At 41.2% G+C, this 13,409-nt stretch overlaps 1 protein-coding gene across 2 annotated transcripts in view; it reads right to left on the reverse strand.

Moving 5' to 3' along the window:
* Window positions 1-3,211: 3,211 nt before the first annotated feature.
* itpr2 (inositol 1,4,5-trisphosphate receptor, type 2) overlaps window positions 3,212-13,409 on the reverse strand; it is a 54,122-nt gene continuing 43,924 nt past the window's right edge. For both annotated transcript variants that reach the window (XM_025056206.1, XM_008311979.3), the window contains exons 53-57: window positions 12,802-12,920; window positions 12,541-12,706; window positions 12,296-12,456; window positions 7,667-7,828; window positions 3,212-4,371 (exon numbers count right to left, since the gene is read on the reverse strand). In XM_025056206.1, the coding sequence (XP_024911974.1) occupies window positions 4,291-4,371; window positions 7,667-7,828; window positions 12,296-12,456; window positions 12,541-12,706; window positions 12,802-12,920 (689 nt within the window). In that variant the 3' untranslated portion in view covers window positions 3,212-4,290. The remainder of the gene's footprint in view (window positions 4,372-7,666; window positions 7,829-12,295; window positions 12,457-12,540; window positions 12,707-12,801; window positions 12,921-13,409) is intronic.

Raw genomic sequence — 13,409 nt, forward strand, 5'->3', positions numbered from 1 at the left:
ATCAAACAAGCCTGAATTCTTTGAAGAAAAGCACGTGTCTGTGTGAATTCATGTGCGGTTTCAGATCGTGAGATAGAATGTTGTGGCTGTTGTACAAAGCTTTCATTCAAGGATCTTATACGCACAGAAGTTAGCCAAAGGAGTAAATCAATGCTTATATCGACAGGAGATACTATTGGTTTACAAAACTATGACTAATATGTGAAGCCGACAATAAACAACGAGGTTAACTGTCTGATCCGATCACAGTTTCCCACCAAAAAGTATCGATTTCTCGGCCCAAACAAAGGAACACACATTGAAAACATTTACCAAAGCCTCTTGGCCTTTCGTACTTCTGCGTTATGATGTTGATGTGTAATATGACCGCAGGCAGGAAGTCACATGCCAGCCATTAGAGGGGCATGTTTATTTTTAAAAATGACAGCTAAGTGGGGGTCGCTTCCCTTCCACACACTTGGTGGCAAACTTTTTGTGTGGTCTAGTGCGTGTCACTTTGCAGACGATTACTGACAGACATAACTACGAGCTCAAACAAGATTATGTAATTATTCTGAAATTTGAACAGTTGCGTCTTCACTGCAGTAAACATGTGTACTGACCAATTAATACAGAATACTGGTAATATGTGGGCTACGTGTCCAAGTTCACTGTGTAGTGGCTCAGTCGACAGACAAGCCAGAGTTTGTGCTAAAAAATTGTAACAAGTGAAACAACCTGTTGTCGTAATGCTAACATAGTGCTCCTCTAATGCAACCACAGTGTTTACCCCATCACTTTGTCATTTTCTGGCTAGGATCTGCAAGGATGACACATACACCTACTGAGCCAGGAATTGAACCTACAACCCACAAATCCTTAAATCAAACAATAATAATAATAATAATAATATAAATTATTAATAAAAAATATACACCTACTTAAAAGGCAATGAAATCAAGTAACTGAAGTCAAGTGAACATATAGTACTATGATACTACTTATTAGCCCACAGTATTGTCATGGCTTATCGTACCTCTAACAATCTCTTCAACATGGCAACAATGAATGCTATTGTGAGGCATAACAGTCACTAAAAAGAAAGGAAGTGAGTAAAGACAGGATGAGGAGGAAACCAGATTTAAAGAAAAAATAATGTTAAATAGTGCTAAGAGCAGAGTTAAAACAAGCTAATGTACGATTAGTCAATACCATGTTGTATAATGTATATATAGGCTAATGTATTAGCTAATGTATTAGCAGTCATTTCATGGGGTACAGTGGTTCAGTGCCCGCCATCAGAAGGCAATGAGTTCAATACCACCTCCCACCTCCCCAAATCCCAAATCGGGTTGCATCAGGAAGGGTAAAAACTATGTGGATTACTGCTGTGGTGACCCCTGATAAAGGGAGAGGCTGGAAGTGATTCTTCTACTATTAGCAGTCATTGTAGGAAACTATAAAAATAGATCCCACACAGCAAGTACTGTCACAACAACAGGGAGAAGATCCAATTAAAGGGTTCTATTCTCAGCTGATCTCAGACCCTTATTGTGCTGCTTTTTGTCTCGGCCATCAACAGGTGAGCAACAGAAAAGAAAGGGAAGAGAAGAGAGGGGAGAAAAGGGAGGAAGCGTAGGGGAGCACTTTGGTTTCGTAACCAAGAAGAGTACTACAGATGCAATTTTCACTTTGAGAGTGTTGGTAGAGAAGTTCAGGGAAGGTCACATGAAGCGGCACTGTTTTTCCTGGGTCTTGAGGAACCATAACAATCCCCAAAGAGGAACTGTGGTACTGTATGAGGAAGTCAGGAGTGGCTTACAAGTATGTCAGGGTGGTGCAGGGTATGTATGTCAGTGATCAAGGATGTTTTCAGATGCTGGTGACGTGTCCGTTTATTTTAGAATACAGAGTCCTCAGTTCATGATGTCCGCGACCTATGACTTTTTGTGGAAAGTCTTGTTTCATCATTGCGATGTACAGCGTTAAAATACATTTTGCACTGGAACTAGTCAGTGAGTGGTCAGTGTATACATTCGACAGTTGTATGCTATACGTTTGATTGTGCTACATTCGCTTTCTTTTGCTTGTGTTGTTTTAATGGGAACTCTTTGCCCTTCATTATGGCTCTCAGGTGTAAGTCAGACTCTTTTGATGTTTTTATGTCCCACATTATGATGTTACCACTGTGTTAGCGTAGGTGAGTGACACAGGTACTGACATACAGTATGCGAGTTCCAACCTACGATGAAAATCAAGTTACGTCGCACCAACACAAGTACCTTTACTTACAAAATACTATTATCTTTTTTTTTCCTGTAAGTGATCGTCTGTTCAGGTAGTAATACATTTTTGTTGGTATCTCACTGTGGCAAAGCTCAGGGCTCAGACAGATAGCAGTAATGCTCCTGCTCCCTCTTTACCCCCCTCTCCGAGTCCACTACATTCCAGTCATGCTGTACTTCAGCTTTCTGGTCTCTGCAGTGACAGCTGCTCACCATTATGGCTCCGTTGGCTAATTTGAATGGCTGCAGAAGCAACTACGGCTGAACAAGTGAAGACAATTGAAGCCGTGGAGAATAAAAGGCTTCATGATTTGTTTATGCACTTTAAAAAAATGATAAACAAGCACAAACACACAGCCGACATTATCTATGAATTATCAGCTACCATAAATTATTCAATGCATTATGGAATATTGAGTGCTGCATCAACAGTGGTGTGGGCAGATGTGACAGTGAAACGCATGAGTACCAGAAGAGTAAACTGAATGTCAGGTGTTTGAATCCCAGATCAGGCTGAATGTGCATTCCTGGGGCGCAGCAGCTATTACAACAGACCATTTTCTAAAAGCTAGGGTTAAGATCACAGTCCTGCTGAGAAGTGTTGAAGACTGACTGACAGAGGGTCATTTATTCATAACCAAACATTTATCTTTGTTTAACGCTATGGGAGGAAACGGAGTAAATCCAATCTGCTCTAAAAAAGTTCTAGACAACAGCACAGACCAATCTACCCAAAGAAGACCCACAGGTGGCGCTCTTGCTGTGAGGCACAGGTTCTAACCACAACTACACTGTGTTATCTTGATTAAGAGTTGGTGTTCTATCCATACCAGTTTTAAAGGAAGCTTAGCTACATTTAACTAATGTTAATAAAAAAGTGTTAGGAAAGAAGAAGGTCCAAGTCCTCAGGTCCAAGTCCTCACAAGTCATAAAAAACAGTGTGTGTGTGTGTAGCTAAATATACACTTTTATTCAGATAATAAAGTCTGATGAAAAACAAGAGTCTCCTTTCAAACTTATTCATTCAACATCCACCAACAATAATGACATTTTCTTTACACTTTGTTAAAACACAAAATTTCACAGGTACCGTCGAGTGCAGCTGTTTTCTGTCATTTGTGCAAGTTCAAGACAAGACGGAAGGCTTAAATTACTGTAGTCAGAGGATTTTGCTGTAAGAAATATTAGAAAAAAGATGGTACAAAGAGACAGTATATTACAGTATTACTAACATAAACATGGATGTGTAGTAAAAACCCAACAACTTTAGGTACCAACACAGGATTTAGACAATGTAATGATATTTAACATGGGATTACTCTTTATTTACATTTAGTTTGATATTTAGAAAGAATCTATTAAAAAGCATCTGAAACGTGCTTGTGTGTGTGTGTGTGTGTGTGTGTGTGTGTGTGTGTGCAGTAAATGCATTTTAAAATTCATCAGATGTACCGACCGTACTACTCCAGACTCACTTGAATTGTCCTAAATAGTCTATTATTTTTTAAAAGTGCACTTTCAGTAGTTGAAATTTAGCTAAGGCAGCATGAAATCTCCTCAAAAAAGCAAAAAAAAAAAAAAAAATAATACTCCAGTTTGTTTATTATCATCAAGTACAAGTAAAATACTTGATGTTAGTGAACACGTTTTTTTTTTAGATAACCCCCCCCCCACCTTTTTGTCTCTGCAGCCAATCGTTAACCTGTGACGGGCTGAACAGTGAGCACTAAGGCAGTTAAGGTGACGGATTGGCCACCTGTAGACTGACTGCACTTAACCATTAACCCTTTGACGACACTTTACCCCGAGCTCCGTCTGGTACGTACAGTATACTACAGCGGGGGACATGTGCTGTGTGGGGTTAATCATTCACAGAGATGAGTGACTGTGTGAAGTGAGCTCCTATGGACCAAGAAAACACCAAAGGCACCGTTTGTTTTGTTTTTTTTTTGTTTGTTTGTTTGTTTTTACCACCGTTGCTTTAAGGCTGAGCCCGGACTCTAGAAGCCGCTGTGCTTCATTTGTGTCATTGAGCCTGCATGTGATTGTTGGGCTGGGGTGGACCCAAGAATCCCAGCCTCTGTTTGTTTTTCCTCTGTTCAGTCATCTGTGGAAGAGACACAAAAACACATCAACCTGAATGGATTTTCACTGACATTTTCCGGCGTATAAGTCGCCCCAGCCAAAAAAAATGCATGCTGAAGAAGAAAAAAACATATATAATACGGAGTATTGGTCGCACCAGCCAGCTAGAGTGCCCTCTAGCAGCGGTCAGTGTGAAAATAACAAATATGTGAAATTATATAATTGTTATAGTATATTATATAAGAGTATAAGTCGCAAACCCAGCCAAAGAATGATAAAAAAGTGCGACTCATAGTCCGGAAAAAACAATATTTTATCCTGCAGAAGGTCATCAATATCCAATTGCATTAATGTTGCATTTTAATAAAGTTCGTCAAACATCACATTCATAAACACATATGATCACCATGATCCTGACCTGTTAGTTTTTAAAGTGGAATCACTTGACTATTTTGATATCCAATTTGTGCACTCAGTCCATGCTTTGTAAATGGCATGGTCTCATCCATCAGACTGAACGTTTGTAACAAATTCAACTCCCAGGGGGTGTTTGTCGAAAAAAAATCCCGAGCACCAGACGCAGCTGTGTCTGTGTGATCACGAGGACCTTGACCTCTTGACCGGTTCATTTGAGGTTGTTCAAGTCAAAACTTGAACAAAATTATTACATTGTTTCACATGGATTGATGATAAAAAATCAGGGCTATAAAACTTGACTCTACTAGATGCAACCAATCAAAAAGAGGGTCAGTGGTGGGATTTCAAAACCAGAGATGTGATACAAAAAGCTGCAGGTTCTCATCAGATTCTTCAGAGCTAGAACAAACATCAAATGTATGGTGGAGATACATACGAGAACTACCTGACCAGAGGGATAAAAGCCCCAGGGATCACCACTCTAGTACTAAACAGGTCAGTGTGAATGCATTATAAGTATCAGGGGCTTAAACACTGGATGCACAGCCCTCCAAATCATATCCATTCATGTTCACCAAAGCTTCAGTTACCCCATGAATAAAACGTAAAGGTCAAGATTTGCTTTTGGACGACTAAAAAAATGATTGTCATAACAAAAAAGCCCAAGACAAAATTGGACTGTGCAGTCTAAAAGGTGGCAGAGCAAATGAAACTCCCCGTAGCCATGTGCTGATTCTATCACAGTGATAGAGGAACCAAAGCTGAGGAGTCACCATGTGAGGGGAGAAACTAAAATGAACAGCCCAAGGAACAAAAACACCCTAAATAAACACACAACACAGAGTCAACTGAAGGTGTGGACACTGTGGAGACCCAGCGCCAAATGGTGATGGGGGTTAGTAAAGAAAGCTTTGATCTACTTCCTGTCCTCTGATGATCCGTCTGTTCTTTGTCAGGTTTAAATGCTGTTACCTGAACAACTAGACACTATCAACCACCTCTGTCTGTTCCCTGCCAACAGACCCCTTTGAGTGGTTTGAGTGATGATGTCATAAATATTTTTCTGGGGATTCATATTTTAGAATTTACAAACCTTCGCGACCCAAGTCAACAGACATTATTCATAAACTCCTGGGAAACATGATGTAAGACAACCCAAAAAAACCCCTCTTGAGGGTCGCAACCCAGATCTTTGGGAACAATGATCTATCCATCCATGTATCCATCTATCAGAGTGAGTATTGCCACCTTCAGTATTCTATGGAATTTTTCTCGATACTACGACACCACTCTATGTATCTTCCATGTCTTGCTCGAAGGCACTTGGACTGCCTAGATAAGACGCAAGCTGCTGCAGCATGAGACACAAAACCACAAGGAGGAAGTAGGAAGATGGCACTCTTCACCAAGGGTTGACAGAGGTCATTGTTTTTGTTTACTGGAGTGTGATCGTCCCCTGTTCGACTTGTTTTTTTACACATCTGGGGAAAGAGGAACAAGGACAGGCCTGTGACTGGAATCACATGCAGCAGAGGCAGGTGATGAGAGTGATCAGTCACACTGCAGCAGCAGAGCTAGTCATCCAAACAGCCAGGGGCTGCCTGAGTCACACTGATCACCGACATGATAGTGAACCATCAGTAAGGCAGCGTTACAGCTCTAAAAGAATCCATCAAGCGTTAATAAACTGAGAGATTGACAGAAAACTGAGAGTGCTGACGTCATCTCCACACTCTGTGCTCCTCCAGCTATTTTTCTCTACCAAACATCAGGTAACACGTGGACTCTGATGTGTACAGCTGATTAAGCAGCCTAATTAAATAAATAAACCTTTGCTGTGATTCATAAGAAGATCCTGTTGGCTTATTTGCATGTGTCCTCACTATAGTGGACACTAACAAAGCTAAATGAATCACAAAAAGTTAACCTCGACCAGACTGATGGTCCGTCTGTCAGCGTGAAGTTAAAACCATGACCCTCCTGGTTGAGAGGCTACCCACTGAGGCACAGGCAGGACAAGTCATCCTCAGTTGTTGGAACTGCATGAAAACACAACATCTCCTCTGCATAAAAAGAAGAGAACACAACACCCAGTTGTTCAATCAGCTCCCAGTCAGATGATCTCAGGTCACTTTCTTACTCATGGACTGATGGATGGCTCATGCTGCTCATTTTATGAGCGGGTGAATGAGTCCAACCTTTGGTTAAGTCGAGGATAAAATATCAGTGTTAGCCAATCAGAGTTGGAGAATGCGTTGCAACACATACGGCCACTCAGGTCGACCCTTCGACAAACCCTCTCTGTTAATACTCTAGAACACAGCAATGGGCCGGATTTTTTGCCATTGTTTATAAAGATCCACCATCTTCAATATTTGGCAGACACTCATCCTACAGTGTTAACATAAACCGTACACTCAACCAGTTGGATGGACATTATGCATACACTATAGTGAAAACAGGTCAACACTATGTCCACTCGGGACAGGACCTGACTGAGTTTAAAGACAAAGAACACTGTGATTGCTGGAAATCATGATTCTGCATACTTTATGTAGAACTTTGCTTTTGTTTTTCCAGTTAAAGCTGTGGCCGTCTTGGGACAGCCCACTGTGTATTTTTCATGCAACGCAGCCAAACTTCAGACCCCGTCTGCCTTGACATCGTGTTGTAAACACATCCAGTGCGAGCGTGAGGTCAAATATGTCAGCAAGAAAATGTCTGGTGGAATTGTTAAGCAGAGTCGTTAAGCAAGCTGGCTAACAAGTCCAAAGAATCAGGTTTCAAACCTAAAACATTTTGCTTTGAGCCACCATTATAAACCCCACCCAACACACACACACACAGAATCATACAGCATCATACATCTTAAGCATCAGCAATGTGAAGTGACTGTCTACCTGCTCCTTGAGCTCAGACAGCTGGGTTGAGAGCTGAGCCACCAGAGTGACAGTGCCTTCCAATTTCTCCTGCAGAGAGCGCATCTCGTTCTGCTCGTTGTCTCCCTCACTGCTCACCAGAGACATGGCTCTCATTCTAGGAAACCATTCCAAATTCTTCTCCTGGGACAAAAGAGGCACAGGTTGTTAATGCAAGAGGAGCTGTGAGGGAACCGGACAGGAAAAAAAAATTGCTGAGTCAGGTCAAGGATGAGTGTGACAGCATGTGGGCACAGACAACAAACTGGAGGATTTGCACAGACACGCAGGACGTATTAGAGTAGTTAGAGCGCGACCGTAGCTAGAACTGGGGTCCTTGAAACTGAGCAGGAGGTTTGGTTTTAATCAGTCCATCAGTAGAGAAGCTGTTTTCCATGTTTCTGCTGACTGAGCGCTGCTAAAACCGCCAGATTATACATTAAGTGATCAGTGAGTGGCATTTTCAACCTGACTCCCTCCATAAACAGTGATGATGTGAGGATGAGTCACTATCGTCGATCAAGAACACGACCGACTGAGAAGGCATATCTTTTACAGTGATGCATTTGACATCCGTGAATCAACAAGATGAATCAATGCTATTAGGATTTTTGCGTTCCGACAACTGCAGGTTTGAAATGTAAAAGCCACCAGTTCTTATGTAATCTTTTCTTGCCAGTTCGTCTGGCAAAAGTGATTCAAAACGCGCCGAAAGGAGGATTTGACTAGCAGCCCATTAATTCCTGTAGGTGGAGTGAGGTTTTTCTCCCACCTACTCTTATATAAGAATAGACTGGAGGGATAGAGACACATCACAGTGTAAGACAGTGAGAAGACTGTGAAATGTGTGGGCTACTTTCTGTTTTCTTTTTTTTAATAATGTCTCTATCACACATTGCTGAGTGAGAGTTTTAATTTTTCTACTAAGACGATGTGCCTGGGTTTTACTACTACTACTGTCTTGAACTCTTGAAGTTTTAGTTTCCATCGTGTAAATGTGAGAAATACATTTGAAAATGTTATTGGCGTAGCTGAAAAACATTTGAACTTCTTCCCAAACTTCCTAGGGTAAACTTCGGTCCTTTGAAATCCAACTTTGTAATTAACTGTTCTATGCAACAGAAGAATTGTTTTTCTTCTTCCATGAACATGTTTCAAATGATTGGTTTTAGCTTTGACCCAGAGATCTCCAACCCTGGGAGCCACGTGTGGCTGTTCATGTAGTGACTGCATGAAATAAAAATGAGGGAGTTCCTCAATTGTTTGATATTTCTTTACATATTTGAGAAAAGACCTCAGCAAAAGCAGGACCTTTTTTTTCCCCCCACAAAAACCAGTGGACGGTAGTGTTTATTGTCCATCAAGTTTTAAAAACATCTTTAACCAAATAATGGGTAACCCAAAAGTTCAGTCTTATATTACTGTTATTACTGTTAGTATTACAATTCTATTAACATTAGTAGTATTATAAGTAGTTATTAGTAGTAGTAGTATTAGAAAATGCCCTACAAAAAGTACGTTCACACACACACACACACACACTCACACACAGACTCTTATAATGGCTGATCTATAGGAACAGGACAGGTCAGTTAGTGGTCATGGGAGCATTGTGGTGTTGGGTAACTGTTGTTGCAGTGTTGTGCATGTGCCAGTGAGTCAGCGTGTGGGGTGTTTGCGTGTGAAAGTATGACAGCAGCAGCTACAGGCCCAGCAGGTACTGCAGCAGCCACAATACTGTTACATAACCCTTCTTAAGTAGCCCGCTATTAGCTCAGCCCTGCCGGCACGTGCTCTCCTGTCTCTGCCCCCCCCCACACACACACATGACAGCAGCAGACAGCTACTAAAACAACTCAGTTGAAAGAGGGGGCCCAGGACCGACGGCACATTTTGGTATTGGATTATACTGTGGAGAACACGTCAAGATAATGAATCTCCTTTGAAGACGCCTGGGAAGGTGCTTTGGTTGCAGCACCATTCTAAAGTATTTTACAAACATACAGTACCTTAATGCAAAAATTAGCAACATTTAAAGCTTTCAACTACTAAGTTATAAAGTTTTGATCATCTCGAGGATATCCGCCTTGTTACCTCCTAAAGACGCCTTGGCTCCACCTCTGTTTCTTTGGAAACAGGCCTTAGGTCCAAACTCTAGCTGCAACTAACCACAAAATGTTGACTTTGTAATGGATAGATAGATAGATGGTTGTTATTGATCCCAGGCTGGGAAATTACAGTGTAGCAGCAGAATACAGAGCATACATAAAGAGACAATAGGAAAAACACAGAGGTAATTAGAAAAAGCACATTCAAACCTATTGTGATAAACAGATGCAAAGATGGGTGTAAGCTGTGCAGATGCACAGTATAGACTAAATACAGTATGTATATACAGGCAGTCTTTGGGTATCACAGGATACCACAGCAATGACATTGGGATGGCTGGAGGGATTACTGGATTTACAGTCTACATCACTGTGCCCATACCTTAAAATGCCTTAAAAATGTAGTCAGATTTCATAAGCTTAAATTCATAATGGTATTTATGCATTCATTTTGATTAATATTTGACCATTAATTTAGTATTTCAAAGAACAAAAACAAACCATGTTGCAAACTGGCAGCCTGAAAGTTTAAAAACTGAATTTTACTGCACTACAACAATTAGGACAATTAGTAAGTATTCAGAATGAATGGTTCAAATGAGTACAGCAGAAGGAGGAGTAGAGTGCGTTAGATCATTGTTTCCCAAAGACTGGGTCGTGACCCTCAGGTGAAGTTTACGAATAATGTCTACTGACTTGGGTCGCGAAGGTTTGTGACTTTTAAAATATGGGTCCCCATAAAAAAAAAGTTTGGGAAACACTGCGTTAGCTCACCACAGCATACGTGTTACACCAGCACCAGCGGTGTTATAGTAATTACTCAGAATTCCTCAGGGAAGCAGCAGAAGTTTGTTGGCGGAGTTTAGTTTTTACTGAAGGATGCTTCCTTCACCGTGTAAACACTGGAACTTACATGACGGCAGACTTGGTGTACAATATGTTTCCTTTTAGCTGCCGAGACTGTGTCCTTTGTGGTTTTAAATCCAAAGGGTTACTATGAATACCTCAGTGGACATTAGCTCATCACAGAGCCGAACCTTGACCTGGCCTGAGAGAACCGCCCGGCTCGCATATTAATCTTAATGTCTGACACGCGTTTGTTATGCAAATACTTCTCTCTAATGCGACAATTCTTATGCCCATCACGACGGAGTGCTAATGACAAATGTGCCACTGTGGCCCAGAGCTTCGTATGATTCCATTAACCTGACGCCAACAGCTTCAGGTGGCCTTACATCCTTCAACTGTGTGTTTTAATGTCACTGCAGCACGTCGGTGACGATAATAAACTTAGACTAGGTTTAATTACTATTTAGCAGCACTGCGTCCCAGCAGGTGAGGTGCATCGTGAAGCTCAGCGGCAAATGACCCAGTCGCAGACGAGACCCCATTATTCTCTCTCTCCTGGAGTGGAGGGGAGAGAAGAATAAATTGGGATGCTTGGCACAGGCCTAGAGGCTCAGTCTCATTTTTTTTTCTCTCGTCTGTTGAGGGACTGCAAGCTTTTGGAGCACACTGTGGAAATCTTTTCTCAAAGAAGCAATGCAAATCTTTTTACGACTCCGACACCAAGACATCTGTATGCTGCATGCTACAGCACCCCAGCAAAATATGAACAAAGGAAACAGTCTTCCCAATGTTGAATATGGAGCAAAATCCATTAGGCCTGTGTGTTTTAATGATCCTGTGTGCAAACACTGCAGTCGAAATATATCACCTATATACACAGTGCAGTAACTTCTAGAACTTTGAACCTTAAGTTACAGCAGTAAGATGAAGCTTGGGAGGGCAGGATCACTAAAGACAACAGGAACAGGAACTAGTATTATACATAATATTATTATTATTAAGTACCAAAAATGAAATATATGAATGTATAAACACAAAAATTAGAAAAGGTTATTACAATCACTATGTGATAAGTGATAAAGTTTCAATGGACTCCAATGGGTTTTGTCTGTGCTATGGCTACAATGATGTGTATAAAAGTCAGCTGATTCAATCTGTAATACGGGGGGGAGTGGGAGGGGGGGGGTCCTAATCTTACACCAAAATTCTGTTCCTATGACACAATGTAGCGCCATTCTTCTCCGTAAGTCAGTGTTGTCGTACTCATTAGAAACATTTATTCTGAATATCTGCTAAATGTCCTTATTGTTATTATGCAGTAAAATTCAGTTTTTAAACTTTTTAAGCATAATCCAATGTTTGGTGTACAACCGACGAATGTAAACACTGCCGAGTTCTGCGTATCTAGCCGCGCGACGATGTATTTGTCCGATCCACTCACTGACTACTTCCCATGCGAAAACTGTTTTAACTCCGTACGTCGGAATGATGGAACAAGACTTGCATAAAGAATTTATGGGAGATGGTAACGTTACAATGAAATTAAGTAATTTGGATATTAATCTAGCATTACACTTAGAAAAAAAGGGTATTGAGGAAGTTGTTGAACAAGTTGATTTTTACGTATTTGTGATTTGTGCCTAGGTCCACTTACCCCAATCATCTGAGCCACGTAGCTCTCAGGTCCAGTGTACTCAGTTGGATCTTTTACTCTGACTAAGACCAGGAAGTAGAGGTAGTGCCACATGTTGTGCTCCGACTTAATGTGTTCCTCGAAGGTGACCGTCTTGTTATCAAACTTGTCTCTCTCCAGGCCTGAAAACCATGAGCTCCCCTTACTTGACGGTCACGTGGAGTATGTACGACACCGAGGTAACAACACGCACCGTCTGTACTCACCGCAGATGAAACACGTGGTTTTCAGAATCTCCTCCTTCCTCTGTTTCTCACTCCTCAGGTCAGCGAATGTGTCGATGATGACACCAAAGATGAGGTTGAGGACAATGATGATGACGATGAAGAAGAACAACAGGTCGTAAACTACCCTCGCAGCAAACAGTGGCTCCTGCGTGATCACGTTGGAAGTTTATTTAAAAAAAAACGCCACAAATTTAAAGAGTACAATGTAGAGGTAGTACATGTGGATGTGTGTGTATTTACCTCTTTGGAAGGTCTCCTGAGAATGTCTCCGACTCCACCTCCGTTACGCAGTCCCTGGTTCAACACTGTGATGATACACATGAGTAGGGTGTCGCACACGCGCTCTGTCCCGTCTTCATCTGTGACAAAACATATTATTATTAATACTTTGAATTTAAGCCAACCCACTGCGGGTTCTGGTGTTTTCCCTAGACACACAACTGTCCTGTCTGGGTCGGGATTCGAACCGACCATCGCCCATTTACAAGTGCTGAGTCATATTCAAGAAGAAATGCAGTAATTCCTATTATTTTATCTTCATATTTGAGCACTCTTATCTAACAAGAATGTGGATTGAGTGCAGGGAACTGGCAAAAACAAGGACCATCAAATTTGTTATTTCAATCTACAATTAAAAAAATTAACTTTTTCATGAATAAACTGGTAACAATGTGAGTGATTTAACCACAAAAAAAAAAAAACAGCAGAGCCCTCGCCTCCTCCGTTGTAATATTAATAGTGACAATAGGTCCTTGAAGTAAATGACACAATTCAAATTTCCATCACATGGATATATAGAGTGCTGCTAATGGTGGAACAGCACAACGTGGAGAAAAAAAATGTGCAAG

Source organism: Cynoglossus semilaevis, chromosome 6 (genome assembly GCF_000523025.1).
Source record: "Cynoglossus semilaevis isolate Cse_v1.0 chromosome 6, Cse_v1.0, whole genome shotgun sequence".
Classification (NCBI taxonomy): Eukaryota; Metazoa; Chordata; class Actinopteri; order Pleuronectiformes; family Cynoglossidae; genus Cynoglossus; species Cynoglossus semilaevis.